Below are 26326 nucleotides of genomic sequence, written 5' to 3'. Positions count from 1 at the left end.
TGCACTGTGGAGCTAGGAATTGAATTTGCACCTTACACCATGCATTTCAGCCTTTTAAACCATCTCCCCAACTCTCCACCCTGTTTCTTTTTTGGACTATATCCAGTGCTCAGGGTCTACTCCCAGCAGTACCCAGGGGACTCTGTGGTCCTGGGGAGACAGGTCGCAAAATCTGTGCTTCAGTGTTTTGCACCAGCGCCTGTCCCTTCTTAAAATAGCAATTAGGGAGGGTGACCCACAGTCTCACAGAATGCGGCAATAAATTGTGGCTGAACCCAACATCAATTTTCCTGCCCTACCTTCTCTGGGCAGAAGGGGGCACTCTCGGGGGCAGCACCTAGGCCCAAGGTGCGTCATTTGCCCTGGCAGGGGAATTGCCTGCAGGTCATAAAAATAAAATTGAATCTCCCAAAAAGGTTTTTTCTTGTTGGAGCCTGGCTGAATCCAACCCACCAAACCGAGTCCAGAGCGGAGCGGACCCTGCTGAGTCAGGAGCACTGAAAGCGAAGGGCAGAGGATTCCAGCTCCTCCTGCAGCGCTCTCCCTGCCTCTGTGTCTAATTCAAACAGACTCTGTTTTCTTTTATCCCTCCTAGGGACCCTGCTGGGGCAGGTCTGAGCTATAGAAGGCCGGTCTCCAGGCGATAGCATCAAGAAAGGGCAAGAGCAAAAAATATATATAAAATTAAATTAAATTAAAAAGGGAGTGGGGGAAATTGTAACTTCCTAGCTAGAGAAGGGTGTGTGTGATTTCCTAAACAATCGGAGACTAGGGGAGACTCCTCACTTCCTGCAGCCAATTCTGAGGCCCCCCTTTTTGCCTCCCCACCTCCTACTCATCACCCCTCCAGTTGCTGGCTGAGATTCAGGCAATGCTAGGCAGGAATTTCCTCAGGCTGCCCTGCTCCTGGGATCCCTGCCAGGGGCTCCCCACAATTGGGTGCGGGGACCCCACCCAATGCTCTGTCTCAGCGTCACCTCCTCCGGGCCTGAGTGTCCTTGCAGCTGGCCTGTTTTCTCTCTCCCCCCCCCCTTTTTTTTTTTTCTGTCTTTGCACTCAGGGCTTCCTTCTTGCACTGCACTCAGGGATCACTCATGATGGTACTCTGGGGATCCTAGGGGATGCCGAGGATAGAACCCAAGTCAGTCGTTCTGGCACACAGGGGTGCTTCTTCAGCCCCAGATGGACAGCAAAAGCAAAGTCGGGCTACTTGAGAAGTGGGGAGTGAGGAAAATAAAGAAGTGAATAGGAAGGCCCAGCATGGTGAGCCCCAAACAGGGCTCTGACCTTCTGGGAATTCTGTGCCAAGGAGACTTGTTCCTGGACTGTATCCCTTGCAGGGACCCCCAAGTCCTCTTCGACCACTGGCCTCCAAGGTCCAAGCCATCAGTTACTTCCAAGGAGCCAGGGCAGCCCTTGCGCCCAGCCCCTGCCAAGCAGCTGCTTATCCCAGGCCATGGCAGTGACCACCTAGAACTCCTGGCTCAGACGCTGGTCACATACATGACCTCTAGGTTTGGCTGTTTCTTGGCACTGTTGCTGTCCTCTGGGATGAGTTTCTGCTCTGGGGGAGCCACGGGCAGGGCCCCGTCGGCCTCTGCCCGTTGGCCCTGCCGCTCCTTTTTCTGCAGGGCACAGAAGCCACCCCCCATGAAGAGCGCCCCTGAGATGAGGAAGAAGCTGGACATGCAGAAAACGTAGCTGAAGTTGTTGTCAGTGATGTCGAGGAAGAATCCTGGGGGATACAGAACATGTCAGACCCCAGCTGAGGGGTTCCCTGGCCACACACCCCAACCCCTATTGAATTCTGCTTAGCTGAGGCATCTCTGGGCTGAAAGGAGAGGAAATACAGGCCTCCCCCAGGATACCCCCCTTCTTCTTTTTGTTTGTTTTTGGGCCACATCTGGCAGTGCTTAGGGTTTATTTCTGGCTCTGCACTCAGGGGTCACTCCTGGCAGGCTCAGGGGACCCCCATGGGATGCTGGGTATTGAAGCTGAGTTGACCATATAGGAAGCAAGAGCCCTTCCTGCTGTGCTGTCACTCCAGCCCACACCTCACTTCTTGGCTGAAATAATTCCCTGGCAAACTAGAAATTCAGCACCCCTTCAGGCTCTTCCAGTGTCTACGGTCACTGCTCAAAACTGTGCTGGGATGGGACCCCTCCTCACCACCACCCAAGGGTGCCACCCACCTCCCCTTCTCTGAAACCACCCATCATTCAGTCCCTCCCTAAGGGACTCCATTTCCTTTGTCTGGGGGCTTGTCTGATTTATTTTTTTGGTGAGGGAGATACCTAGTGATGCACAGGGGTTACTCTGAGCTCTACACTCAGGAATCACTCCTGGCTGGCAAGGTGGCGCTAGAGTTAAGGTGTCTGCCTTGCAAGCGCTAGCCAAGGAAGGACCGTGGTTCTATCCCCTGGCATCCCACATGGTCCCCCCAAGCCAGGGGCAATTTCTGAGCACTTAGCCAGGAGTAACCCCTGAGCATCAAACGGGTGTAGCCCCAAAAAACAAAAAAACAAAAGGAATCACTCAATCACTCCTGAAGGTGCTTAGGAGACCATGTGCAATGCCAGGAATTGAACTGGTTGGCTGCATACAAGGCAAATGCCTTCCTCATTGTACTATAGTTTCAGCTTCTAGAGTCAATTTTTTTTGTGTGTGTGTGGTTTTTGGGTCACATCCGGCAGTGCTCAGGGGTTATTCCTGGCTCCAGGCTCAGAAATTGCTCCTGGCAGGCACGGGGGACCATATGGGGCGCCAGGATTCGAACCAATGACCTCCTGCATGAAAGGCAAACGCCTTACCTCCATGCTATCTCTCCGGCCTCAATTTTTTGTTTTTGTTTTTTTTTTTTTTGGTTTTGGGTCACACCCAGCAGAGCTCAGAGGATACTCCAGGCTCTTGGCTCTGAGGCCTCTCCTGGTGGTGTTTGGGGGACCAATCCCAAGTGTCCCAAGTACAAAGCTTAAACTCTGTCCTGTCAGCTATTTCTCTGCTCCCCAAATCCCTATCTAGAACGATTCATGTCTGAGCGATATCAGCCTCTGCCTCACGAGGTGGTTTTCTAGAAGCTAGAAGAAGTTTGTGGACCAGTATCAACCCACAGATTTTTCACGCTGAGAACTATCTCACTCTTTGTGGTCGCTGAGGATGCAGAAGAAAAATCAGATTCCAGGGCCGGGCGGTGGCGCTGGAGGTAAGGTGCCTGCCTTGCCTGCGCTAGCCTAGGACGGACCTCGGTTCGATCCCCTGGCGTCCCATATGGTCCCCCAAGAAGCCAGAGCAACTTCTGAGCACATAGCCAGGAGTAACCCCTGAGCGTCACAGGGTGTGGCCCAAAAACCAAAAAAAAAAAAAAAAAAGAAAGAAAAATCAGATTCCAGGGGCTGGAACCAAAGTCCAATGGGGAAGGTGTTTGCTTTGCACACAACCAACCCGGGTTCAATCCCTGTCACCCCAGATGGTATCCCAAGCACCACCAGGAGTGATTCCTGAGCACAGAGTCAGGAGTAACTCCTGAGCATTACCAGGCATGGTCCCTCCCTGAAAAAGAAATCAGATTCTAGGGGCTCGAGAGATGGTATGGGGTAGGGCGTTTGCCCTACCAGGTTCAAATCCTGGCATCCCATATGGTCCCCCGAGCCTACTAGGAATGATTTCTGAGCATTGAGCCAGGAGTAACTCCTGAGCGATGCTGGGTGTGACCCAAAAACAAACACACAAAAAAAATCAGATTCTAGAAGCTGGAACTATAGTACAATAAGGAAGGCATATGCCTTGTATGCAGCCAACCAGGGTTCAATCCCTGGAATTGCACATGGTCTCCCAAGCACCTTCAGGAGTGATTTCTGAGTATAGAGCCAGAGTAACCCCTAGGTATCTCCCTCGGCAAAAAAATAAATCAGATTGGGGCTGGAGTGATAGCACAGTGGTAGGGCATTTGCCTTACATGCTGCGGAACCTGGACAGATCAGGGTTCGATCCCTGGCATCCCATATGGTCCCCCAAGCCTTCCAGGAGTGATTTCTGAGTGCAAATCCAGGAGTAACCTCTGAGCGTGACTGGGTGTGGCCCCCAAACAAAACAAAACAAAAAAATCAGATTGATTCTAGGGATGAGAGACAGAGAGAGAAAGACAGAGACAGAGAGAGACAGACAGAAAGACAGAGAGAAAGAGACAGAGAGAGAATGCACAGTGGAACAGGTGTTTGCCTTGTTTGCAGGCAGCTAACCCCAGTTCGATCCTCAGCTTTTTTTTTTTTTTTTTTGGTGTTTTTGGGCCACACTCAGAGGTGCTCAGGGGTTACTCCTGGCTTTGTGCTTAGAAATCACTCCTGGCAGGCTCAGGAACCAAATGGGGTGCCAGGGATCAAACCAGGGTTGGTCCTGGGTCAGCTGCGTGCAAGGCAAACGCCTTACCGCTAAGCTATTGCTCCGGCCCTGATACACAGCATCTTTAAGGGTCTCCTAAATCCCACAGGAGTGATCCCAGAACCAGAAATTAAGCTGGCTGTTACCCTCCCCTCTAAACCAAAACCAAAGCAATTACAAATTCCAAGACCCACCCCCTCAAATGCTAGACTGGATAGAGACCTTCCCCAGTACTCCCCCAACTCCTCTCTAGCCTCCTCCCAGCCGCCCCTCCCCAGGTCCCCAGGGCCTCACCAGCCAGCGGCGGGGCGAGGAGGATGGAGATACTCTCGAGGATGGTGAAGAGACCCAGGGCGCTGGAGAAGCGGTCCATGGGGACCAGGTCCATGAGCACCTGGAACAGGAGGGCCCCGATGCCGCTCATGGACACGCTGTACACCAGGCAGAAAACCACCAGCACCCTGAAGTCGGCCGAGACGGCACACACCAGATTGGTGAGACCATTGAACAACACGGCCAGGGTGAACAGGTACTTGCGGTGATGGGCCAGCTCCCTCCGACTGGCCAGGATCCCAGCCAGGGGCCGCAGGAAGATGTTGCTGAAGCCCACGATGGAGATGAGCAAGGCGGCCTTGTGCTCGTCCACCCCGTGCCGCAGGGCATAAGGTACCAGGAAGACCTGGGGCAGCGGGAAGCCCAGAATCATCCACACCACCCCCAGGGTGTAGACACGGTAGCCCGAGTTGTTCCGTAAGATGTCGAAGGCCAGGTGGCGCCGGAAGGCTTGGCTACATGCTGCCAGGCAGCCGGATTTGGGGGTCTTGGGTGGAAGTGGGGGTCCTTCATGTGGCTGGGGGGTCTGGATTGGGGCCACGGGTCTCAGGATGGCCCCACACACACAGCAGTGGAGCATGACCCCGCCGAAGATGAGGAAGGTGCCCCGCCAGCCCAGGTCTACCAGGAGTTTTCGAGATAGCAGCGGCCACAGCGTGATGCCCAGTGACACGCCCACGGAGGCCAGAGCGTTGGCCAGTGCCCGACGGCGGGAGAAGTAGAGGCCCAGCACCGTGATGCCCGACTGGAAGCTAAAACACATGCCCAGGCCTGCAGAGGGAGAGGAGGATCGGCTGGAGAAAGTGGGGACTCTCCCCTGGCACCCCCTGGCCCCAACTCAATTCCAGGTTTCCTGGCCTCAGCTCTCTGGCCACATCCAGACCCTTGGGTTCAGGTTTGTCTTTCCAAGGCCACCAGTACCATGGTCAGAGTTTACTTTGCACATGGCTGAGCCAGTTTCCATCCCCAGCAACCTATACAGTCCCCCCAAAAAGTAGCCAGGAGTGATCCCTGAGCGTAGAGCCCAGAGTAAACTCTGAACAAGGCCAGTTGTGGCCCCCAAACAACCAAACACAAATAACCAAGGAATGGCTGGAGTGAAAGCACAGAGGAGAGGGTGCTTGCCTTGCATGGGCTGACCCAAGTTTGATTCCCAACATCCCATATGGTCCTCCAAGCCTGCCAGGAATGATTCCTGAGTTTAGAAATTGCTCACCCCTTTGAGCACCACTGGTGTGGCCCCAAAGCAATAGCAACTACAAAAAAAGTTAAAAGAATAAAAATTTCAAGGTCGAAGTAATGGCGCATAGCCTGACCCAGGACAAACCGCAGTTTGATCCCCCGGCATCCCATATGGTCCCTCAAGCCAGGAGTGATTTCTGAGCGCAGAGCCAGGAGTAACCCCTGAGTGTCACTGAGCGTGCCCCCCCAAAAAAGAATAAAAACTTCATAACAAAAAAAAAGGGGGGGCCGGAGAGATAGCACAGCGGTGTTTGCCTTTCAAGCAGCCAATCCAGGACCAAAGGTAGTTGGTTCGAATCCCGGTGTCCCATATGGTCCCCCGTGCCTGCCAGGAGTAACTCCTGAGCACAGCCGGGTGTGACCCAAAAAAAACAAAAAAGAAAAGAAAAGAAAAGAAAAACTTCTAGGACCAGGGGCCGGGCGGTGGCGCTAAAGGTAAGGTGCCTGCCTTGCCTGAGCTAGCCTTGGACGGACCGCAGTTCGATCCCCCGGTGTCCCATATGGTCCCCCAAGCCAGGAGCAACTTCTGAGCACATAGCCAGGAGTAACCCCTGAGCGTTACCGGGTGTGGCCCAAAAACCAAAAACCAAAAACCAAAAAAAAACCTTCTAGGACCAGAGAGATAGCATGGAGGTTAGGCGTTTGCCTTTCATGCAGAAGGTCATTGGTTTGAATCCCAGCGTCCCATATGGTCCTCCGAGCCTGCCAGGAGCGATTCCTGAGCATGGAGCCAGTATTCCTGGGTGTGACCCAAAAACAAAACAAAACAAAACAAAACAAAAACTTCATAACCAGACAGGCTAGAGCAACAGATAGCAGGGAAGGCATTTGCCTTGCACCAAGGTGGACCCAGGTTTGATCCCCAGCATTCTATAGGGTCCCTCGAGCCTGCCAGGAGCAATTTCTGGCTGCAGGTCCAGAAATAACCCTTAGGCATTGCTGGGTATGACCAAAACAAAACTAAACTAAACTAAACAAAGAGTGATCCCTAAGTGTAGAGCCAGGAGTAAGCCCTGAGCACTGACAGATGTGGCCCAAAAACAAAAACCAAAAAATCCTCCATGAATCCAATCCACACCCCACCCTTACCACTGTGCTTCTCTACCCTTCTGGGCTCTGGATAGGCTGCTTGCTTCTTCTAGAAGCTTCTTCCGTAGCCTCACAGTCATCTTGGTTCTGTGCCCTGGGCACCCTGGCAGGAAAAATTCCCCTTCCCTCCCCCCCTTGCCCTTCCACCAGGGGTCTCCTACACCTCTAATCCTCCTCGGCCCTCTCTCAGGAAGCTATGGGTCCTGGGGTTCATGTCCAGCCATGCTATGCTGGCTGTTGATTGTTTCGGCCCCAGGGGGACAGGATGTGGCTCACCCCCATTCCCCTGCACCCGAAATGCTTCCAGAGGAAGTGCGAGCACCTGTGATGAAGCCAGCCGTGAGGTAGAGCCCCCAGAGGCTCCTGCAGAAGGAGCTGCCCACCATACCCAGGCAGGCTAGCACGCCGCCCACGGTCATGGTCACTCGGCAGCCAAAGCGTCCCACTAGGATGCTGCAGAGGGGACCTGGAGAGGACAAGGAGGAGGAGGGGTGAGTAGGGCAGTGGGAGGAGCAAGAGGGGGCCCAGAGAGTCCTGGCCAGGAAGTTGGAGCATCTGCCTTGCATGTGGCTGTCCCGGGTTCGATCCCCAGCATACTATATGGTCCCCTGGGTTCATCAGGAATGATCCCTGAGCACTGCTGGGTGTGGCCCCAAACCAAGTGGTAGCATAGTGGGTGGGTGCAGTGGTTGTCTTGCATGTAGCCAACCGGGATTCTGTCCTCAGTAACCCCAGCCTCCTAGGAGTGCGGCCCAGCTGGGTGCGGCCCAAAAACAAATGAAAAAGAACAAGATGTACCTCTTCTTCCCATAGGTTCCCCCTGGCATTCGAATCTGGCTTCAGAGGTGCTTGCTGTTCAAGAAGTGAGGTGGGGCCCACCTCCCTCCCCATCACTCCAGCTTCCACCCAGTGCTAGGGTTCCTGATGGGGAGGCCCCTACTCCCCAACTCACACGCAGCCTGGACAGAGCAGAAATGAACCTGGAGGACTCTCAAGGGCCCCCTCATACTCCCATCCCTGAGGCCCAGCCCCATTGCATAGGAACTGGCTCTCCCCCAGAGTGGTCCAGGATGTGAGGGCACAGAGGGAACATGGGGTGCCAGCCGTCGTAGGGGATGGCATGGCTTGGACTCTGAGTGGATGTGACCTCTGACTCACAGGGCTCCCCTACTGACACACCTTACCCCAACTGAGGCAAGGTGACATTGGGAAAAGTCCTTAGTCACTGAACGAGGCATGGAGGTGGAGGGCCAGGTGGCAGGGTACCAGGAGGGTGGCCCTGCCTCTGGGGACCTGCTGGGAGCTGGGGGAACCCCAAAACCTGCTCCCCTCCCTCATCATCTCTTAGCTGTAGGAGCCTAGATGTGACTGAGGGGTCAGGTGGCTAAGGCTGTGAGTTTGATCTCCCCCTGGATTGCCCCACCTCCCAGTCCCATCTCAAAACCCCAGAAAGTAGGGTACCATGATACCCCCAAATTAAACAGTTTTACTTTCCCTGAGAAAGAAGCGGCTGTCAGTGTGTGTGTGTGAGACAGACAGACAGACAGACAGACAGAGACAGAGAGAGACAGAGAAAGAGAAAGACAGAGAGTTGCTATGCCTGGTTGGAACAATGAATCTAAAGTCGGGGTGACTTGGGGTGTCAGCTCCCAGTCCCTGCTCCAACCCTTTCTCTGCCCTCATGGTCTAGCCCTCCCAAACAATTTTGGGCTCCCAGCAGTGGGCGCTCTAACTCAGGGTCTTCCCCTGAATGACAGACAAGCAGGCAGCAGCACAACCAGGTGAAGGGAGTGACAGGACACTGTGACAAGCCAACATCTCTGGGGGATCCCCTGGAGGCTGACCCTGAGAGAGGATCCTGAGCCCAAGGCTGTGGCAGAGATACTTGGGGCAACCCCTAGCCCTCCACCCTACCCAGGGTCTAGGAGGGAGCCCCATGGATCCCCATGCTGATTTAGGAGCTGGGATCCCCTTTTCTTCCTGGCATTTCCTCCAGCCCCCTTTGGGGGTCTCTAAGCCACAAACCACCCAGAGCCGCACCATTTCCCTGTGGGTCCCCTAACATTCCCCCATGAGTCCTGCAGGGGGCCAGACAGGGTGCTGGGTGTCCCCTCTCCTATGGAGGAAAAAACTGGGGTTCAGATGGGTCACCCCACTGGAAATCAGCCAGCTTTGCTGCTCACTTATCTCAGCCATGACCCTCCCGGGATTGGGGTGACATGCACAGCATCTGTCCCCCAGCCCTGTGAGGGCCTCCCCAGCCTGTGCTGGAATGAGGCGCCTGCTGGGGTCCCTCACCGCCCGCGTGCAGCATCGCTGTCAGGATGGACGGGAACCATGAGGTCTCGCTGTTGGTGGCCTGGAACTCTTGCTGCAGGTCGGTGAAGAAGATGCCGATGCAGGTGGGGAACCCCAGGGTCAGAGCCTGAGCCACCGTCGCTGCCAGCAGCACGACCCAGGCCCAGCCACCCTCCGCGTGCTCCGGGGCCCTAGACATCCTCCAGTCTCTGCCCTGCAGCCTCCACCGCCCAGGCCACCTGCAGAGTGAAGAGATGGGGCGGAGTGTGAGGCCAGCAGGGTGGCACCTTCTCCCAGTCCACCTGCCTCCTTCCCTGGTGGCAGAAACTCTCCCGCCCCTTCGTGCCAATGCCAGGCAGGTAGTACTCAGGAGCACCGCCTCCTGGCAGGCGGCCCGAGGCCCACACACACACATAGGCCCTCTGGACCTCCTTTCACCCACTTCTTAAAGCCAGCTGGGCAGGAGGGTTGGGAGGGACAGGCAGGTGAGTGATGGGGGATAAGGTTGGAGGTTATTTCCCAGGAGGATACCCTACTGGGCTGGCTGGCTCCAAGAAGCACCCGAAGCCCACCTCTAGCAACCCCTAAGCGACTCTCCCTGGCATACGCTGCCAGACCAGCTCAAACGTTCAAGCCTTTTGTGCAACGCTCAGGAGCAGCAAAGTTCACGGTCAGTGCTGTCGGGAAGGCTGGGTGGGGCCCGAGCATGCACAGTAGCACCCCAAGGGCAGCAAGAAGCCTTGTTCAAGGAGAAGGTCGCACCTCCAGTTCCTCGGCACTGCCCCCTCATATGGCTGCTCCTGAGGGGACCCACATTCCAGAGGTGGATTCCAACGGGCAGGTGCATGGTGAGTGACCCACCGCACCCCACCTTCCCCACCCCTGTGAGATTTTTTCTCTCTTGCCCCAGACATACATGCAGATGGGCCCCCCTCTGAGACCCCAACAGGCAACCCCAGGGCATAGCAGAGACTCACAGAGACAGAGAAGGTCAGAGATCCGTCCTGGCTCAGTCCCGGCTACTCCCATTACAAAGGCTGCCGAACTGGGACCTGGGACCGAAGCTTAGCCCTGAGCTACTCTCTGAGCCCCCCTATAGCCCCTCAGCCTCACTATACCCCACCCAGGGCCCCAGGTAGCTGCAGGGCAGAGGAGGGGTAGCCCAGATAGGTCCCGAGCCTGAGAGTTCTGGGGAGCCCCGCTGCCTTCCATAGTACAGACCCGGAGACCTGGGAAGATCTCAGGAAAGGATGGAAACCTGCTCTTCCAGCTAGGCACCCCTTATCTTCTCCCCACCCCACAGCGCCCCCCACCTCCAACCCCGCCCCCCCCCATCCTGAAAGCTTCACCAAATGCCTCCTCAGTGGGCTCCAACCTTCTGGCTCCAATCTAGGGAGCACGAGGTGATGGCAGCCTTGGACTGAGAGTGTGTGTATGGAGGGGGGAGGGAGAGACAGACAGACAGAGACAGAGGGAGCCCAGTATCTGTGTATATATGTGTGTATGAGAGACACAGAGAGAGACAGACAGACAGACAGACAGACAGACAGAGGCAGAGAGAAATAGAAACAGAGAGACCTGGAGCCCAATATCTGTGTGTGTGTGTGTGTGTGTGTGTGTGTGTGTGTGTGTGTGTGTGTGTGTGAGAGAGAGAGAGAGAGACAGACAGACAGACAGACAGACAGACAGACAGAGACAAAGAGATCTGAGGCCCAGTATCACATGGACTCCCACATATCACATGGACTTTAGCAAGACCCTGCCCTCCCTCACGACCCCATCTTGCTAGCTTAGCTCCAGACTCACAGACCTCCACACTGGGCACCTGCAGTCCAAGCTGGGCCCTTCTTGATGCAGGTCCCCCCAGGAGTGTTGAAAGGCCCAGACGACCTGACCCCAAAGTGCTCCACTGTCCCTGCCCGGCCTTCACCGCTAGACCCTGTGGGGAGGTGGGGAGATCCCAAGGCAGATACTGGGGCCCCACCCAGCCCTGCAGCCTCCTGGCTTGTCCTGTGGTCCCTAGAGAGATCCTCTGGCTCTAGGGACCCAATCGACCTTCCCCCCAGAACACTCTGCTCCGGCTGGCACCTCTGATCTCTCCTGCCTCCAGGCAGCCCTGATGGCTGGTTAGTAGCCAGGAAGCACCTCAGCTCTTTCTGTAGCCCCCACTGGTCCCCAATATCCCAGCATACTCCTGCTTCAAAGTCTGGGTGTCCCCCAGCCCCTCTTCCAGCTGGTGGGACCCTCCTCAGCCACTTGCTGCAGGGTGGTCCAAAATCCATCACAGAGAGGCTGGAGCCATAGCACAGCGTTTTGCACGTGGCCAACTGGGGTTCGATTCCCAGCATCCTTTAGGGTCGTGAGTGCAGAGCTAGGGAGTCTGAAGAGAAGTGACCCCACCCTGGTCTAAACCCCCCATCTATTTCTCTCCCACCGCCACTGGGGCCCCCCCTTTTCTCACACTCCCAAGTAGAGACCAGTTCCGGCACCCCCCTCCCCACTCAGCCAGCCTTAGTCATTGCTCAAGACCCAGGGACAGGGACCCACCTGTGCTCCCTGGAAGGTGGGGGGCAGGCAGGCCCAGGACCACGGTAGCCCCAGCTTCCTGGCACTCAAGTCCATTCCAGAAGGGCAGGGCGGGGTGGGTGGGTAGAGTACAAGTCAGGCTGGGCTGGTTCTGTCTCCGGCTGGCCGGCCCAGCGGGAAGTGGTCTCCACTTCACCCTACCGGAAGCCTGAGAGTCTGCGCTGCCTGCCGGGGTGCACCTTTGGTGGGGGCAGAGGAGGGAGAGGCGGCTGGGAACCCAGCACCCTCACTTCCTGAGAAGGGCCGCTTTCCACTGTATGCTGCCAACTTTAACCCCCAGGGTCCCACAGCCCTCAGTGGCATTTGACCCAGTGCCAGGGGCTCAAGGCTGGCTTGGTGGGCAGCGTCGAGGTTCCAGTTCTCCAAAACCCTTATCTGGTCCTTACAAGCTAGGGTGAGCTGATGCTGTCAGGTAGAGATCAGGGAGCCCTGGCTGCCTGCACCCTCTCTTCCCATGGGGAGAGGGAACCAGGAATAACAGCCTCCCAGCCTGTGAAGGACAAGCTCTGGCAGTACTCAGCCCCTGGCCATGCCTGCCCAGATCCCAAAACCAGGCGGGAAATGGGAGAGAGCAGGGGCAGGGACTCAAGGCAGTGAAGTTGGCAGGCCCTAGCAAGTCTACACCTCACCGGGCACCCCGAAAGGTGAGAGGCCTGGGGCAAGGGACCTTCCTTCCTAACTGCCCCCCATCCTCTGCAGGCAGAGAGGCAAGGCAAGAACTTCCTGGGGCGACAGATAGCACAGAGGGGGGACACTTGCCTTGTACACAGTCTACCCAGGTTCGATTCCTGGCATCCCAGGGGTCCCCTGAGCCCTGCCAGGAGTGATCCCCGAGTGGGCACAGTCGGGTGTGGCCCGGGGAACAGAAACAAAACAAGGCAAGAGCTTCCTTCACGACTTCACACCTGGCCCTGTGCCCAGGCCCTGTTCTCCCAGGCTGGTTTCAATTTGGGGCTTCCAGCCCCAGGCTGGGACTTCGGGGATGCCAGGGACCCCCCAGTGGGCACCCCTTGGGGTCAAGCCTTGGGGTGGTGCCCGTCCTCCGTACCCCCCACCCCGTGGACGACAGAAGATCACCCTTTGGCCTACCCCAGCCTCGCAAGCAGGAGGGGTGGGGGCACCCCAAAACAGTCAGACATTTTTGGGTCCTCACCCCTGAGCCTATCACACGCTGCAAGGGCCCCGGGTGGGCCCACTGCGTATCCCGGCGGCGCCAGGATACGCCAAGGAGGCAGTGGGGGTCCGGGGCGCCCTTTCCCCCCGCGGCGGGGCAGCTTCACTCCCGCAGGCAGCAAAGCGCGCAGTGTGCAGCCCGGCGCGCCCTGGAGGAGGAGGCAGCGGGACTCCGAGCCGGGAGGGGCGGGGTCGGAGCTAAGGAGCGGGACGAGGACTTGGGGCGGGGCTGAAGAGAGGGGGCGGAGCCTTGTGGGGAAGAAGGCGGGGTCAGTGGGAGGAGCTAGTGAAGATGGGCGTGGCCTAATGGTGTGGGCGGAGCTAGCAAGAGGAGATCGTGTGTGGGCGGGCCCCGTCGGATATGGGCGTGGCTAAAGGGAGGGTTTGTGCCCGATGAGTGGGCGTGGCTAAGAAAGACCATGGCAAGGGGGCGGGGCCTGTTGGTGGTGGGCAGAGCTAATAGAAGTGGCTCATGCTGGGGGCGTGGTCAGCCCTGAAGGGCGCCTGCCAAGCGGTTGGAGGGAGATTGGGCGTGGCCTGCAGCACCATTGAGGCGGCTTAATTTGCATGCTATTAGCATACTACTTCCTTGTCAGTTTCATCTGAGTTGCTGAAGCCACCCACCCACAGGCTCCCTTTCAAGCTTCTTGATGTTCTTGCTGGAGGTTTTAGGTGACCCCGAAAGGAATGAATGTGCAATGAGGCGGCTCAGCCTCTCCAGAGGGCGGGGAGAGGGAGCCCAGGGCCAGGGTGAGCTGTTCCTCCCTGGGGGTAAGGACAGATCCTTACCCTTGCGTGCAACGCGCTTTGCATGCACCTCGGTTAGACTAGGACTGAGAACAAACCCTCCCATTTAGGCGTGGTTGGCACAAAGCTTCAATCAACCACAATCCACTGTCCCCAGAATGTCTTTTCAAGCAAAGGTGAGATGTGGGGACCACTGGATCTTGACACGCAAAAGATTGAGGTTGGATGTTACGAGTGATGAATTATAACCAGAGACAGAAAAGCATAAAGCAGAACCATAGAACTCACGAAGAAAACTTTGGTGTTCATCTTCATGACAGTGGATTCTCAGATACTGCGCCCAAAGTACATGTGACTGGGGCCGGAGAGATAGTACATCGGATAAGGCACTTGCCTTGCACGCAGCTGGCCTTAGTTCCCTCTCAGCACGAGAGTGGTCTCTCAGCACAGAGCCAGAAGTTAAGCCCCTAGTACTGCTTTGCATGTAGGAGCCTCTAATTCTATCCCCTTCACCTCCAAGTCTCCTAAGCACCATCCGATGTGATTCCAAGATAAAACAAATATATAATAGTAATAATAATAGGAGCTGGAGTACTGCAGGGGGGGGGGTACTTGCCTTACATGGATGTGGCGAGTTGTTTAAATTCAATCCCTGGAACCTGAGCTTCGCCAGAAGTGATCCCTGAGTGCAGAGCCAGGAGTAAGCCCTGACTGAGCACAGCTGGGTATGATCCAAAACAAAACAAAACAACAAAACTCTCCCTTCCTTGCACGTGCTCTTCCTTCCCCTGGCAGGATCGAGCAAGAAGAGGGGGGGCCACAGAAGGCTTATTTCTCTTCGGGACTATTTCCATGCCTCCTGGCCTTTCTCTGCCCTCTGGAGTCCTTTTTCCATGACAGATGGAAGGAAAAACTGTTCTTATATTTTCCATCGGATTGTGGCAGCTCCAGTAGAGTGTGGGCGGACAGAGGAAAGGGCAGAAACCCAACCAAACGTCTCTCCTCAAAACCTTCTTTCTGCAGCCCCAGCCACTCTTGTTTTCTTTTTCCTCTTTCTCGTTGTTTTGTTCTGGGGTCACACAGGACAATTACTCAGAGGTTACTCCTGGCTCTGCACTCAGGAAATACCCCTGACGGTCCTCAAGGACCATATGGGATGCCACGGATTGAACCTGGGTCCTGCTCTGACTTATCTCAGCAAAAAATTAGGGGGGTGGTGGTCACATTGGCTGGTACTTTTTTTTTTCTTTTTGTTTGTTTTTTTTGGGGGGTCACACCCGGCCGTGCTCAGAGGTTACTCCTGGCTGTCTGCTCAAAAATAGCTCCTGGCAGGCACGGGGGACGGCAGGCACGGGGGACGGCAGGCACGGGGGACCCTATGGGACACCGGGATTCAAACCAACCACCTTTGGTCCTGGATTGGCTGCTTGCAAGGCAAACGCTGCTGTGCTATCTCTCCAGGCCCACATTGGCCGGTACTTAAGGATAATTGGAGTTCTCAGGGTACCCTGGGGATAGATTGGGGCTCAAGCACCATCAAGACAAATGCCTTAATCTAGCACTATCCCTTTGTTTTCTAAAATAATTTTTCTTCTTTCCAGGTCAGACCTGGAAGTGCTCAGGGCTGACTTGGCTCTGTACTCAGGAGTAAGTCGTTTTAGAGAGCCCTACCTGGCAGTACTAAGGGGCTCCTCCTGGCTCTGGACTCAGGAATTTCACCTGACATTGCTCGATAAGGCCCTGTGGGATGTCAGGGATCAAACCCAGGTTGACTACGTGGAACGCAAGCACCTTTCCCACTGTGCTATTGCTTCAGTCTCACTCAGGACTAAAGTGTTTTGGAGACCCAGAGAGATAGTTCCAAGGGGTGAGCACATGCTTTTCATGCTGGTGTGCTGGGTTTGATGCTATAACTCCACAGGGTCTCCCAAACACCACCAGAGTGATCTCCAAGCACAGAGCTGAACACTATCAAGGGTAACACCCCCCCCCAACAATACAACAAAGAAAAGCAAACATGACCCGATCGATAGTCCAGCGGGTAGGTTCTTGCCTTGCACACAGTCCTCCCCACCCTGCTCAATAAATATTTGTCCAAAGAGTCAGAATAATCAAACTGTAGATGAGTGCTCAAAATCATCCAGGAGGCAGAAAGTCTTCTGGTTTTGCTCTTTTTCAGATGAAGAGGCAAAGGCACGGAGAGGTTAATTAACCTATGTGAGGTCACACAGTAGAGCCCTTCCTTGAATTTGGGTTTGGGCTGAGCTTCTTTATCTCGTGTTAGTTGCTGGCAGTGCTGAAGGTGACCTCAGCATCATGTGGCCGAACCACCAGGCTCCCTCTCCTATCACCCTACCCTACCCCGCCCTGCAGGCTTCTTAGTTCAGGTCAGGGCACTCCTTTCTCAGTGCTCAGATGGGCTTAAACATGGGGCTTCTACCTGGCCCACTCCTGGAGGTGATCAGGGCTTACTCCTGGCTCTGTGCTGAGGAATTTCTCCTGGCAAGGGGCAGAGGACCATATGGAGCATCAGGGATCAAACCTGGGCCAGTCTCGTACAAAGCAAGCCCCTGCTGTGCTAAACTAGGGCTGGAACCCTCTCAACCCTCTTATTTACTTCGTTATTTCTTGGTTTGGGGGCCACACCCAGTGAAACTCAGGGATTACTCCTGGCAGGCTCAGGGGACCTTATGGGATGCCAAGGATTGATTCCTAGTCAGCCATGTGCAAGGCAAGCAAGTGCCTTCCTGCTGTATTATTCCAGACCCCCCCAACACTCTTTGAATTTTTTGGGGAGCCACACTCAGCAGAGATACACCTGGGTTTGTACTCAGGGATCACTTCTAGAGTACTTAGGGGACCACATGGGATGGCGGGAATCAAACTTGAGTGGCAGTGTGTTAGGGAAACACCTGCCCTGCTGTGCTTTCTCTCTAGCTCCCCCTCAAATCTCCCCTATTTTAGGGAGTGGGGCCTCCAAGAAGTTCAAGGACCATCCTAGCGGCTCTTGGGGTGTTCTCAGTCACGTGGTGCTGAAATTGCAGTTGAGGTCTGGTGCATGCTGTAGCCCCTGTATTATTTTATTTTATTTTATTTTGCTTTTGGGCCACACCCGGCAGCACTCAGGGGTTACTTACTTCTGGCTCTGGGTGCTCAGAAATCGCTCCAGGCAGGCACTGGGGACCATATGGGATGCTGGGATTTGAACCAATGTGGGTCCTGGGTCAGCCATTTACAAAGCAAACATCCTATTTCTATGCTATCTCTCCAGCCCCTCCTGCATTATTTCTCTCTGCTCTGTCTTTGAGGGCCTCCTGCTGTGGAGCCACATCCCATCTCTTCCTCCAGACCCTCTCTCTGTCTCTGCCTGCCTGCCTGCCTGTCTGTCTCTCTCTCCTGTGATATGTGGTCAAGACACATGACCCACTTAAGAGCTCTCTGGCCCAAGGGAGCCAGCTAGGCTGGAATGTTCATCTGTGGGTCACATCCAGCTTGAGAAACAAAAGCCAGAGAGAGTCACATCCTGAGGACAGGAAGACTTGAAGCCATAAACAGGATGATTCAATGCCCAGAAATTTTTGGTAAAGAATCAGGAGCTTGGGGAAGGCTCCAAACCCAACCAGGTACCTGGCTTCTTCTTTTTTGTTTGTTTGTTTTCAGGCCATACCTGGTGGTGCTCAGAGATTCCCCCTGGCTCTGTGCTCAGACATCATTCCTGGCAGGCTCGAGGGACTGATCATTTGGGATGCTGAGGATCAAATCCAGGTTGGCTGTGTGCAAGGCAAATGCTCTACTCTATGTGCTATGACTTCGGCCCCCTCCTGGTTCCTACTCTGATTTACTTTGGCTCTGGGAGTGGCACAGAGGAATGTTATTTAACTTTGGCTTGGAGCAATGAAGCATGAATGCGTCACTAGCAACAGGGCCTTCTAGGGATTTGGGTCACCTCTGAGCCTTCTGGAATGTGTGGGCTCCTGGCGACTGTCTCCCAGAAACATCTAAATTCAGCCAAGCAGTGACATCCCAAGTAGAGAAAGGGGGGCTCAAAAAATAAAAAAATGGGGGGAGCAACAGCATTTATTACAAGTAGAGTATTTGCCTTGCATGTGGTCCACTGGGGTTTCACCCTCAGCATCCCATAGGATCCCCCAAGCACCACCAAAAGCAATTTCTGAGTGCAGAGTTAAATACATCCACTGAGCATTGCTGTGGACCCAAAATAAAAAAAAAAAAAGATGGGGCTGGGCGGTGGCGCTAGAGGTAAAGTGCCTGCCTTGCCTGCGCTAGCCTAGGACGGACCGCGGTTCGATTCCCCCGGCGTTCCATATGGTCCTCCAAGCCAGGAGCGACTTCTGAACACATAGCCAGGAGTAACCCCTGAGCATCACCGGGTGTGGCCCAAAAACAAAAACAAACCAAAAAAAAAAAAATCAAGAGAGTGTGCAGTTGACCAGGCCTGGCAATGCTGGCTCTATGCTCAAGGGCCATTCTTGACAGTGCTCTGGGGATCAAATAGGGTGTGTGGGGGAGTGTCAGCTGTGTGAAAAGCCAGAATTTCAACCCTTATGCTCTCTTTCCAGCCTCAGGTATATAACCTTGATCAAACATGAACGGAATTCCTGGCTGTCTTTTTCCAGGCGGTGTGCGTGTGATGGTGGTGGTGATGGTGGTTGTATTGGGTTATACCCACAGTGCTTAGGGGCTCCCTACTTTGTGCTCAGGGACCACTCCTGGCAGAACTGGGTGACCATAGGTGAGATCCAGGCATCCAACTAAGGTTGGCTGTGTGCAAATACCTTAATCCCTGAAGTATCTTCCCTGTGCTAATATTTTTGTTTTGTTTTGGTGCCAGATCCAGTGATGTTCAAGGATTACTCCTGGCTCTGTGCTCAGAAATTATTCCTGAAGGTGCTTGGGGAACCATATGAGATGCTGAGGATTGAACCTTGGGTCTCCCTGCATGCAGGGCAAGCACCCTTTTCCCTTGTACTAAGTATAGCTCAAGCCCCAGATACCCAAATGTTTTAATGCTTTTCTCAGTAGCTCCAGTGGATTTGCTCAGCTGAGTTATAGCCAAGGGAGCATTGGCCAGTTGTCACAAGGTGACTCCAAAAAATAGGACTTGCCTGGCTCATAGCCTGTCGGGCTTCCTATTAACACTGCCCTTCCCCAAGATACCACACTTGCTAGCTACCTCCTTAACAGCTGGAACACGCAATTTGCAGAGTCCAGGATAAAATTTTGAGTGCCCCCCTCCCAAATGGGACTTCCTTAAGATTGCTTGACCACTTTAAGGTAGAAAGTCTCGCCCTATATGCTGTGATTGGCTAAGCACCACATAGCCAATCAGCGAACAAGCAAACCATTTACTAGGTATGTGACAAATGTGTGTGTCACCAGCAGCCTTTGAGACCACAGAGAGAAAGAGAACTAGATTTACCGTTACAACTTGTAATATTTGCAGGGCTGGGGGGGGTGTAACTCCAAGGTAGGGCTCATGCCTGGTATATGTGAGGCCCTGGGTTTGATCCCCAGCACTTAAAATTTAAGAGGTTCTACTATTAGAGTGGATCAGGATATATTGGCTTGTATTTGGCTGATTCAGGTAGATATTCAGGCTTATTCTCCAAGCCCTACCAGGAGTGATCCCTGAATGCTGAGCCAGGAGTAAACCCTGAGCACTGCTGGATGTGCTCTCACTCCACCCCCCCCAAAAAAAAATCCAAACAACAATGAAAAAACTTGAAAGTATCTAGTGGTAAGGAAGGAGCTAAAAGATAATTTCTAGAAAACCTACCTCTGCCTCATCTCTGGTTTCTCTACAGTGAGGACAGAGGTACATTATCCAAAGGCACTGACTTATTGTACTCACAAATTTCCCTCCCATGCTCTTTATTTCCTTCCTATGCTCTTTTCTTTTTTTTGGAGGGGTATGACACCCGGCAGTGCTCAGGGGCTACTCCTGGCTCTACGCTTAGAAATTGCTCCTGGCAGGCTCGGGGGATCATATGGGATGCCGGGATTGGAACCACCGTCCTTCTGCATGCAAGGCAAATGCCCTACCTCCATGCTATCTCTCTGGTCCTTGCTTCTTTCTTTCTTTCTTTCTTTCTTTCTTTCTTTCTTTCTTTCTTTCTTTCTTTCTTTCTTTCTTTCTTTCTTTCTTTCTTTCTTTCTTTCTTTCTTTCTTTCTTTCTTTCTTTCTTTCTTTCTTTCTTCTTTCTTTCTTTTCTTTCTTTCTTTGTTTTTTTTTTGGGGGGGGCACATCCAGTGACGCTCAGGGGTTACTTCTGGCTATGCACTCAGGAATTACTCCTGGCTTGGAGGACCATATGGGATGCCAGGGATCGAACCCAGGTCCGTTCTGCGTCAGCCCCATGCAAGGCAAATGCCTTGCTGCCGTGCTATCTCTCCAGCCTCTGCTCTTTTCCTCAAGTTCAGAGCACTGACATTTGGCTTGGCGGCCAGAAGCCCCAAAGAACTTCTTTACCATTGTTGTGGGGGCACGGGGCAGTTTGGTCCACACCTAGTGGTGACTGTAGGCTGCTGACTTTGTGCTCAGAGGTCACATGGGCACCAGATGTGGTGTTGGGGACAGACCTGGGACACAATGCAAGCACTTTAATCCCTGTTCATGCTCCAGTCTGGCTTTTCGAAATACTGAAATGTATTTCAGGGCTGGAGAAATGGCCCCAAGCACTGGAGCATATGCTTTGCCAGCTGGAGTTGCAGGTTCTAGCCCCAGACATTCCTGGGCTTACTGCCGCCATTGAGTGACCTGAGGGGCCCAAGTTGTAGTACAGCAGGTAGGGCATTTGTCTTGCACAAAGTGGACCCAGTCTCCAGCAACCCATATGATCCCTAGGACTGAGAGTTGAACCTGAGTTAGCCACATGCAAGGCAAGTGCCCTCCTGCTGCTCTTTCACTCCAGCATCATAAGGTCTGGATTTGAGGCCTGAGTGATAGCACAGTGGTAGGGCATTTGCCTTACACATGGACAACCAGGGATAGACCCGGGTTCAATTCCCGGCATTCCACATGGTCCCGAGCCTGCCAGGAGAGATTTCTGAGCCCAGAGCCAGAAGTAACCCCTGAGCACTGCCAGATGTGGCCCCAAAACCTAAATAAATAAATAAATAAATAAATAAATGTTAACAAAAAATAGGTCTGGGTTTGACCCCTCGAACTTCTTGGTCCTCTTGAGCATCACTAGATTTGGTCCCCACCTCCCCCCCCCAAATAAAACCAAAGTGAGAGTCCCAGAGGCAATTCCTGGAGCATCGCAGACATCCCTCAGAGTCCTCCCCACTGTAAAGTTTGTTGGGGGGAAAATCAGACAGTCCCCACCCCCACCAGGAGAAGGGCTGGTTAGACCTGAAGACATGAGATGTGGGCACATATCAGAAGTCACAGGACTGACTGCAGGAGGGAATAACAGAATGTTGGCCCTACCATGAATGGGTCAGGACCAACATGGAAACTCATCTGACCTGTTTAGAGGGGAGATGGGAACTTTTGTTTGTTTGGGGGCCACACCCAGCACCACACAGGGATTCCTTCTGACTTAGTGCTCAGATTTTACTTCTGGTGGGCTTGGGCGACCCTATGGAATGTTGGGGATTGAATCTGGATTGCAGCATGTAAGGCAAAAGTCCTCCCTGAGAAGAGATGATTTTAAGTTAAAGACACGTCAGCACATCCCTCTTCCTGAGATCTTTCTCACCAGATGTGAGCTATATAACCATCCTACTGGTTATAGAACCATCCTACTGTGGGCTGTGGACTGGAATGATTCCAGTCGCCTCTGGGGAGACTGTCACCCCGCAATAAAGACTCCAGTTGCACAAATTCATCTCAGCCTCTTCTATCTCGTCACCTGTCACTGCCTATTACCATCGCCTGCTCTACCCTCAGATACCTCTTGCTAGCTACCTCCGGAACAGCTGGAACATACGGTTTGCTTATGGAAGCCTAGGATGAGATTTCCCCCAAAGGGGGAAAGTTGAGGACCGCCTTAAGTAAGCCTGTTGGGCTTCCTTAAGTCTGGAAGTCCTGCCTCACCCATGTGATTGGCTGAGAACCAATCTGGGTACAAGCAAAGCCATCTACTAGCCCTGGCATCCTGCTTGGTCCCCAGGGCTGGGGATTGAACCTGGCTTGGTCTGGTGCATGGCAGGTCTGATGCCCTCCCTGCTGCTGCTTTATGGCTCCAGGCCTGGAGGTCTGAGTTTTACTCCTGGGACCTGCATGGTCTTCTGATTACACATCATTAGAATTGGTCCCCACCCCCCAAAAAATAATTTCAAACAAACAACAACAACAACAACAACACAAAGATAGAGTCCTGGATTGGAACATCTTTATTTGTTTGTATTTTTTTTGGGCCACAGTCGGTGATACAGCTCAGGAGTTACTCCTGGCTCTGCACTCAGAAATCACTCCTGGATTTGGGGGGCCATCTGGGACGCCGAGGGATTGAACAGCTGTCCATCCTAGGTCAGCCACGTGCAAAGCAAATGCCCTACCACTGCGCCACCGCTAGATTGGAGCATCTTAATTGGAGCACAGACACCCACAGAGTCCTCACCAGCCTTCAGTGTGACCCGATCCTGGCATTGGTGGGCAGTGTAGCTGGATGAGAACAGGATGGATGGAATGCCAGGTCACTCAGCCTCTGATACCCTCTGCCCTAGTTCTGGGCTGCTTTGCCTTGGGGCTTTTTCCCCCTGTGACCAGTATTTCCTCTTCAGAGCCAATTATTAACCTAACCGAGACACCCCCAAAGGCCCAGGAGCCCAGGCTAGCTGAGGTCAGAATTGTGTGTGGCGGGTTGTGTTTGCCATCAGCTGTGGAAGTCAGGTGCATCCAGGTGGTTTGACTGCTGGGTGCCTGTTCTGAGCTTTGAGCAAACTGGCATTTACCTGCTTGCACTGAGTAGAGCAGAGGGATCCCCATTGCTCTAGGACTGGGTGTGGGTGCAAAGGAGTCAACTACATTTACCAGTATGTGCTAAAGGCTTATCCCCACTTCACAGAGGGGGCCTCAAGGTTACCATATGGATTAGAGTGGACTTGGGAACATGGTACCACTCCCTCATCCAGGCTGTGCTACTTTCAATGAAGATTGAGGAAACCCAACAGCCTAGCTACTCCATCTTCTAGTGTCCCCAGTTTCTGTACCCTTGTAGATGAGATAGATCCCCCTCCCATTCTCAAACCCTTAGATCTTTGGTGATCTGCCCCTGGGGCCATGAGGACTCTGAGTGGCAAGGGCCAGTCTGTACAAACCAACCAAAGACTCAATTGGGGTCATGTGAAAATCCCATCCTTCAGGACAGTCCCCACTCCTGTGGGTTCTCTAAGGTCTTCACAATTCTTCTTCTGAGATTGGATTGTTTTTCTTCTTTCTTGGTGGTGGTGGGTCCCTTGGGCTAGAGGTGCAGGGACGTCTTGCAGGTAGCAGAGATGGGTGGAGGCACCGGGTTCCCCTTATGCCCCCAGAGTTCTGTGCTATTATGCACTACCTGGACCTTGGGGCCACCTCTTGAGCATGACCCAAGCACTGCTGCAGAGCTTGTTGGGGCCCAGGGACTCTGGGGGGACTAGACAAAGCAGTGGAACAGGCGTAGGCCTCCAGTGCCATAGGGCACAATAGCAGAAGCATCTGTGTTTGTTAGTCACACCTACAGCTTGAGCAAGTCCCTCTCCAGGTACTGCCAGCAGTGAGGGAGGGAGATGATGCTTCTGTGTGGGGTGCAATGGGGGGGGGGTGACACCCCAGTGCACACAATTTCTGGCACCTCCACCTCCCAGTATTGGTGACCCTGAGAAAGGCCCCAAAGTTTTCCTTCCCTCCATGGGGGCGCCCAGATTCAGCTCCTAGGGTGTCTCCACTGGCCAGGCTTGGGTCGAAGTTCAAGTTACACTAGTTTGGGGTGAGGTGGGAAACAGATTAAAATCAGGTACATTACCTACCAGTACAGGGCCCTCATTCCCACCTCTCTCTCTCTCTCTCTCTCTCTCTCTCTCTCTCTCTCTCTCTCTCTCTCTCTCTCTCTCTCTCCCTCCCCTTTTGTTATTGTTTTTGGACTACATCCAGTGATGCTTGGGGTTACTCCTGGCTCTACACTCAGAGATCACTCCTGGCAGGGCTCAGAGGACCCTGAATTCCATAGGGCCAACCTAGGTTCGATCCCCGGCATCCCATATGGTCCCCTAAACATTACCAGAAGTAATTTCTGAGCACAGAGCCAGGAGTAACCCCCTGAGGGTTGCCAGATATTGCCCAAAACCAAAAAACCAAAAAAACCAAAAAAACCAGAAGATAAAGCTGAGGGGCTGGAGAGATAGTACTGTGGGGTGGGCACTTGTCTTGCATATGGCTGATCTAGGCTCGATCCCCAATACCCCTTAGGGTCCCCCTGAGTCTGCCAGGAATGATCCTTGAGCATAGAGCCAGGATTGACCCCTGAGCACTGTTAGGTGTGACCCAAATCCCCCCATCCATATCAAAAAAAGAATATAAGGCTGAGTGGATTCGAAGGACTGGCATTCTGGGGTCCCGGATTCTGGTTCACTGAGCATTGCTGGGTATAAAGCCCCAAGCATGGAGCTGGGAGTGGTTAGGGTTAGGGTTAGTGTCGATATAAGCCCATGGCAGAGAGTTCTGAGCACTGAGTTTTGAGTACTCACTCGTGGGGGCACCTTGGGGAGGGCATCTGACTTGCAGTGGTGGCTAAGCGGCATCTGAGCCGGTGACCTTGATCCCCAACCTCAGCAGGTGAGAGCGGCTCTGCTGGATGCAGCTGCCCAGTGTCCCCAGGGCTGCCTCCTTCTCCCGCTCCAGAAGTTCAGCAACTTTGGCTGCCCTTTGACGAGATTTTGGGGCTGGGAGGGTGGGAAAGGGGGTGTAGAGTCTTACCCCAGTATCCCACTTGTGCATGGACTGCAGCTGGCATTGGTCCCGCACCTGATAGTGCTTAGGGCTTAGTCCTCTGTGCTTAGGGATCACTCCTGGCTCTGTGCTTGGGGTGCTCCTGGCAGGGTACAGAGGATTCTGTGTGGTTCCAGGGATTGAACCCGGGCTGGCTGCACGCTAGTCAGCGCCCTGCCTGATTGCTGCATGGTCATCTCCAGTCCCCACCCAGTGTCTTGCCTGCTGGGCCAGAACGTGCTTTGTCAGTGGGCAGAGGGCGGGTGCTGTGGGGAGAAGCTTGCTGCTTCTGGCTGCCTCTCAGAGACACTCAGTTCCCACATGTGGTTCCCCACACAGCCTGTTCCTTCCGCACCTTGAGCAAGGACAAGCCTCCACGCAGGCGCTTCTTTGACTCCAGGGCGTTCTCCTCCCCTCCCCTGGCTGGGGTGCAGAAGAAACAGGCCTGTGTGGGGAACCACATGTGGGAAATGAGCAGAGAACCAGGATTCAATAACGTTTGGAACCACACCAATATATATATATATATATATTATATATTGGGCCACACCCGGCAACACTCAGGGGTTACTCCTGGCTCTGGGCTCAGAAATCACACCTGGCAGGCTCAGGGAACCATATATAGGAAATCAAGAGTCGAACCACCTCTGTCCTGGGTTGGCTGCGTACAAGGCAAATGCCCTACTGCTGTGCTACCTCTCTGGCCCCCACACATTGCTTTCTTTTTTGTGGGTTTTGGTTTTTGGGTCACACCCAGCAGTGCTCAGGGGTTCTTCCTGGCTCTACACTCGGAAATTGCTCCTGGAAGGCTTGGGGGACCCTATGGGATGCCGGGATTCGAACCACTGTCCTTCTGCATTCAAGGCAAATGCCCTACCTCTATGCTATCTCTCCAGCCCCTACTTTCTTTCTTTCTTTCTTTCTTTCTTTTTTTTTTTTTTTTGGTTTTTTGGGCCACACCCGGTAACGCTCAGGGGTTACTCCTGGCTATGCGCTCAGAAGTCGCTCCTGGCTTGGGGGACCATATGGGACGCCGGGGGATCGAACCGCGGTCCGTCTCCTAGGCTAGCGCAGGTAAGGCAGGCACCTTACCTCCAGCGCCACCGCCCGGCCCCTCTTTCTTTCTTTCTTTCTTTCTTTCTTTCTTTCTTTCTTTCTTTCTTTCTTTCTTTCTTTCTTTCTTTCTTTCTTTCTTTCCTTCCTTCCTTCCTTCCTTCCTTCCTTCCTTCCTTCCTTCCTTCCTTCCTTCCTTCCTTCCTTCCTTCCTTCCTTCCTTCCTTCCTTCCTTCCTTCCTTCCTTCCTTCCTTCCTTCCTTTCTCTCTCTCTCTCTCTCTCTTTCCTCTTTCTTTCTTTCTTTCTTTCTTTCTTTCTTTCTTTCTTTCTTTCTTTCTTTCTTTCTTTCTTTCTTTCTTTCTTTCTTTCTTTCTTTCTTTCTTTCTTTCTTTCTTTCTTTCTTTCTTTCTTTCTTTCTTTCTTTCTTTCTTTCTTTCTTTCTTTCGGTTTTTGGGCCACACCCGGCGGGGCTCAGGGGTTACTCCTGGCTGTCT

The 26326-nt window shown here is 53.6% G+C and overlaps 2 protein-coding genes across 2 annotated transcripts in view; one reads left to right on the top strand and one right to left on the bottom strand.

Moving 5' to 3' along the window:
- Positions 1-25179, top strand: part of GRB2 (growth factor receptor bound protein 2) — a 225193-nt gene extending 200014 nt beyond the window's left edge. Inside the window, exon 6 of the mRNA XM_049769828.1 lies at positions 25170-25179. The gene's annotated coding sequence lies outside the window, so the exon portion shown is untranslated. The remainder of the gene's footprint in view (positions 1-25169) is intronic.
- Positions 1465-9538, bottom strand: SLC16A5 (solute carrier family 16 member 5). Its single transcript, XM_049769633.1, has 4 exons — positions 9340-9538; positions 7364-7507; positions 4672-5481; positions 1465-1735 (listed from the first exon to the last, which is right to left on the bottom strand). The coding sequence occupies exons 1-4, from the start codon at positions 9536-9538 to the stop codon at positions 1485-1487; spliced, it is 1404 nt and encodes a 467-aa protein (XP_049625590.1). The 3' UTR covers positions 1465-1484.
- Positions 25180-26326: the final 1147 nt, after the last annotated feature.

Source organism: Suncus etruscus, chromosome 1 (assembly GCF_024139225.1).
Source record: "Suncus etruscus isolate mSunEtr1 chromosome 1, mSunEtr1.pri.cur, whole genome shotgun sequence".
In the NCBI taxonomy this organism is placed as follows: Eukaryota; Metazoa; Chordata; class Mammalia; order Eulipotyphla; family Soricidae; genus Suncus; species Suncus etruscus.
Note: the sequence above shows the minus strand (reverse complement) of the source record. Positions and strands in the feature narration are given on the sequence as shown.

Excerpts from the sequence above, each read along its gene's own strand:
- SLC16A5 (XM_049769633.1), bottom strand. The coding sequence starts at position 9,538 with ATGTCTAGGGCCCCGGAGCACGCGGAGGGTGGCTGGGCCTGGGTCGTG. Across the intron at positions 5,482-7,363 it reads CACGGCTGGCTTCATCACAG|GCCTGGGCATGTGTTTTAGC; the intron begins GTGCTCGCACTT and ends CTCCCTCTGCAG. Across the intron at positions 1,736-4,671 it reads CCTCGCCCCGCCGCTGGCTG|GATTCTTCCTCGACATCACT; the intron begins GTGAGGCCCTGG and ends TGTATCCCCCAG.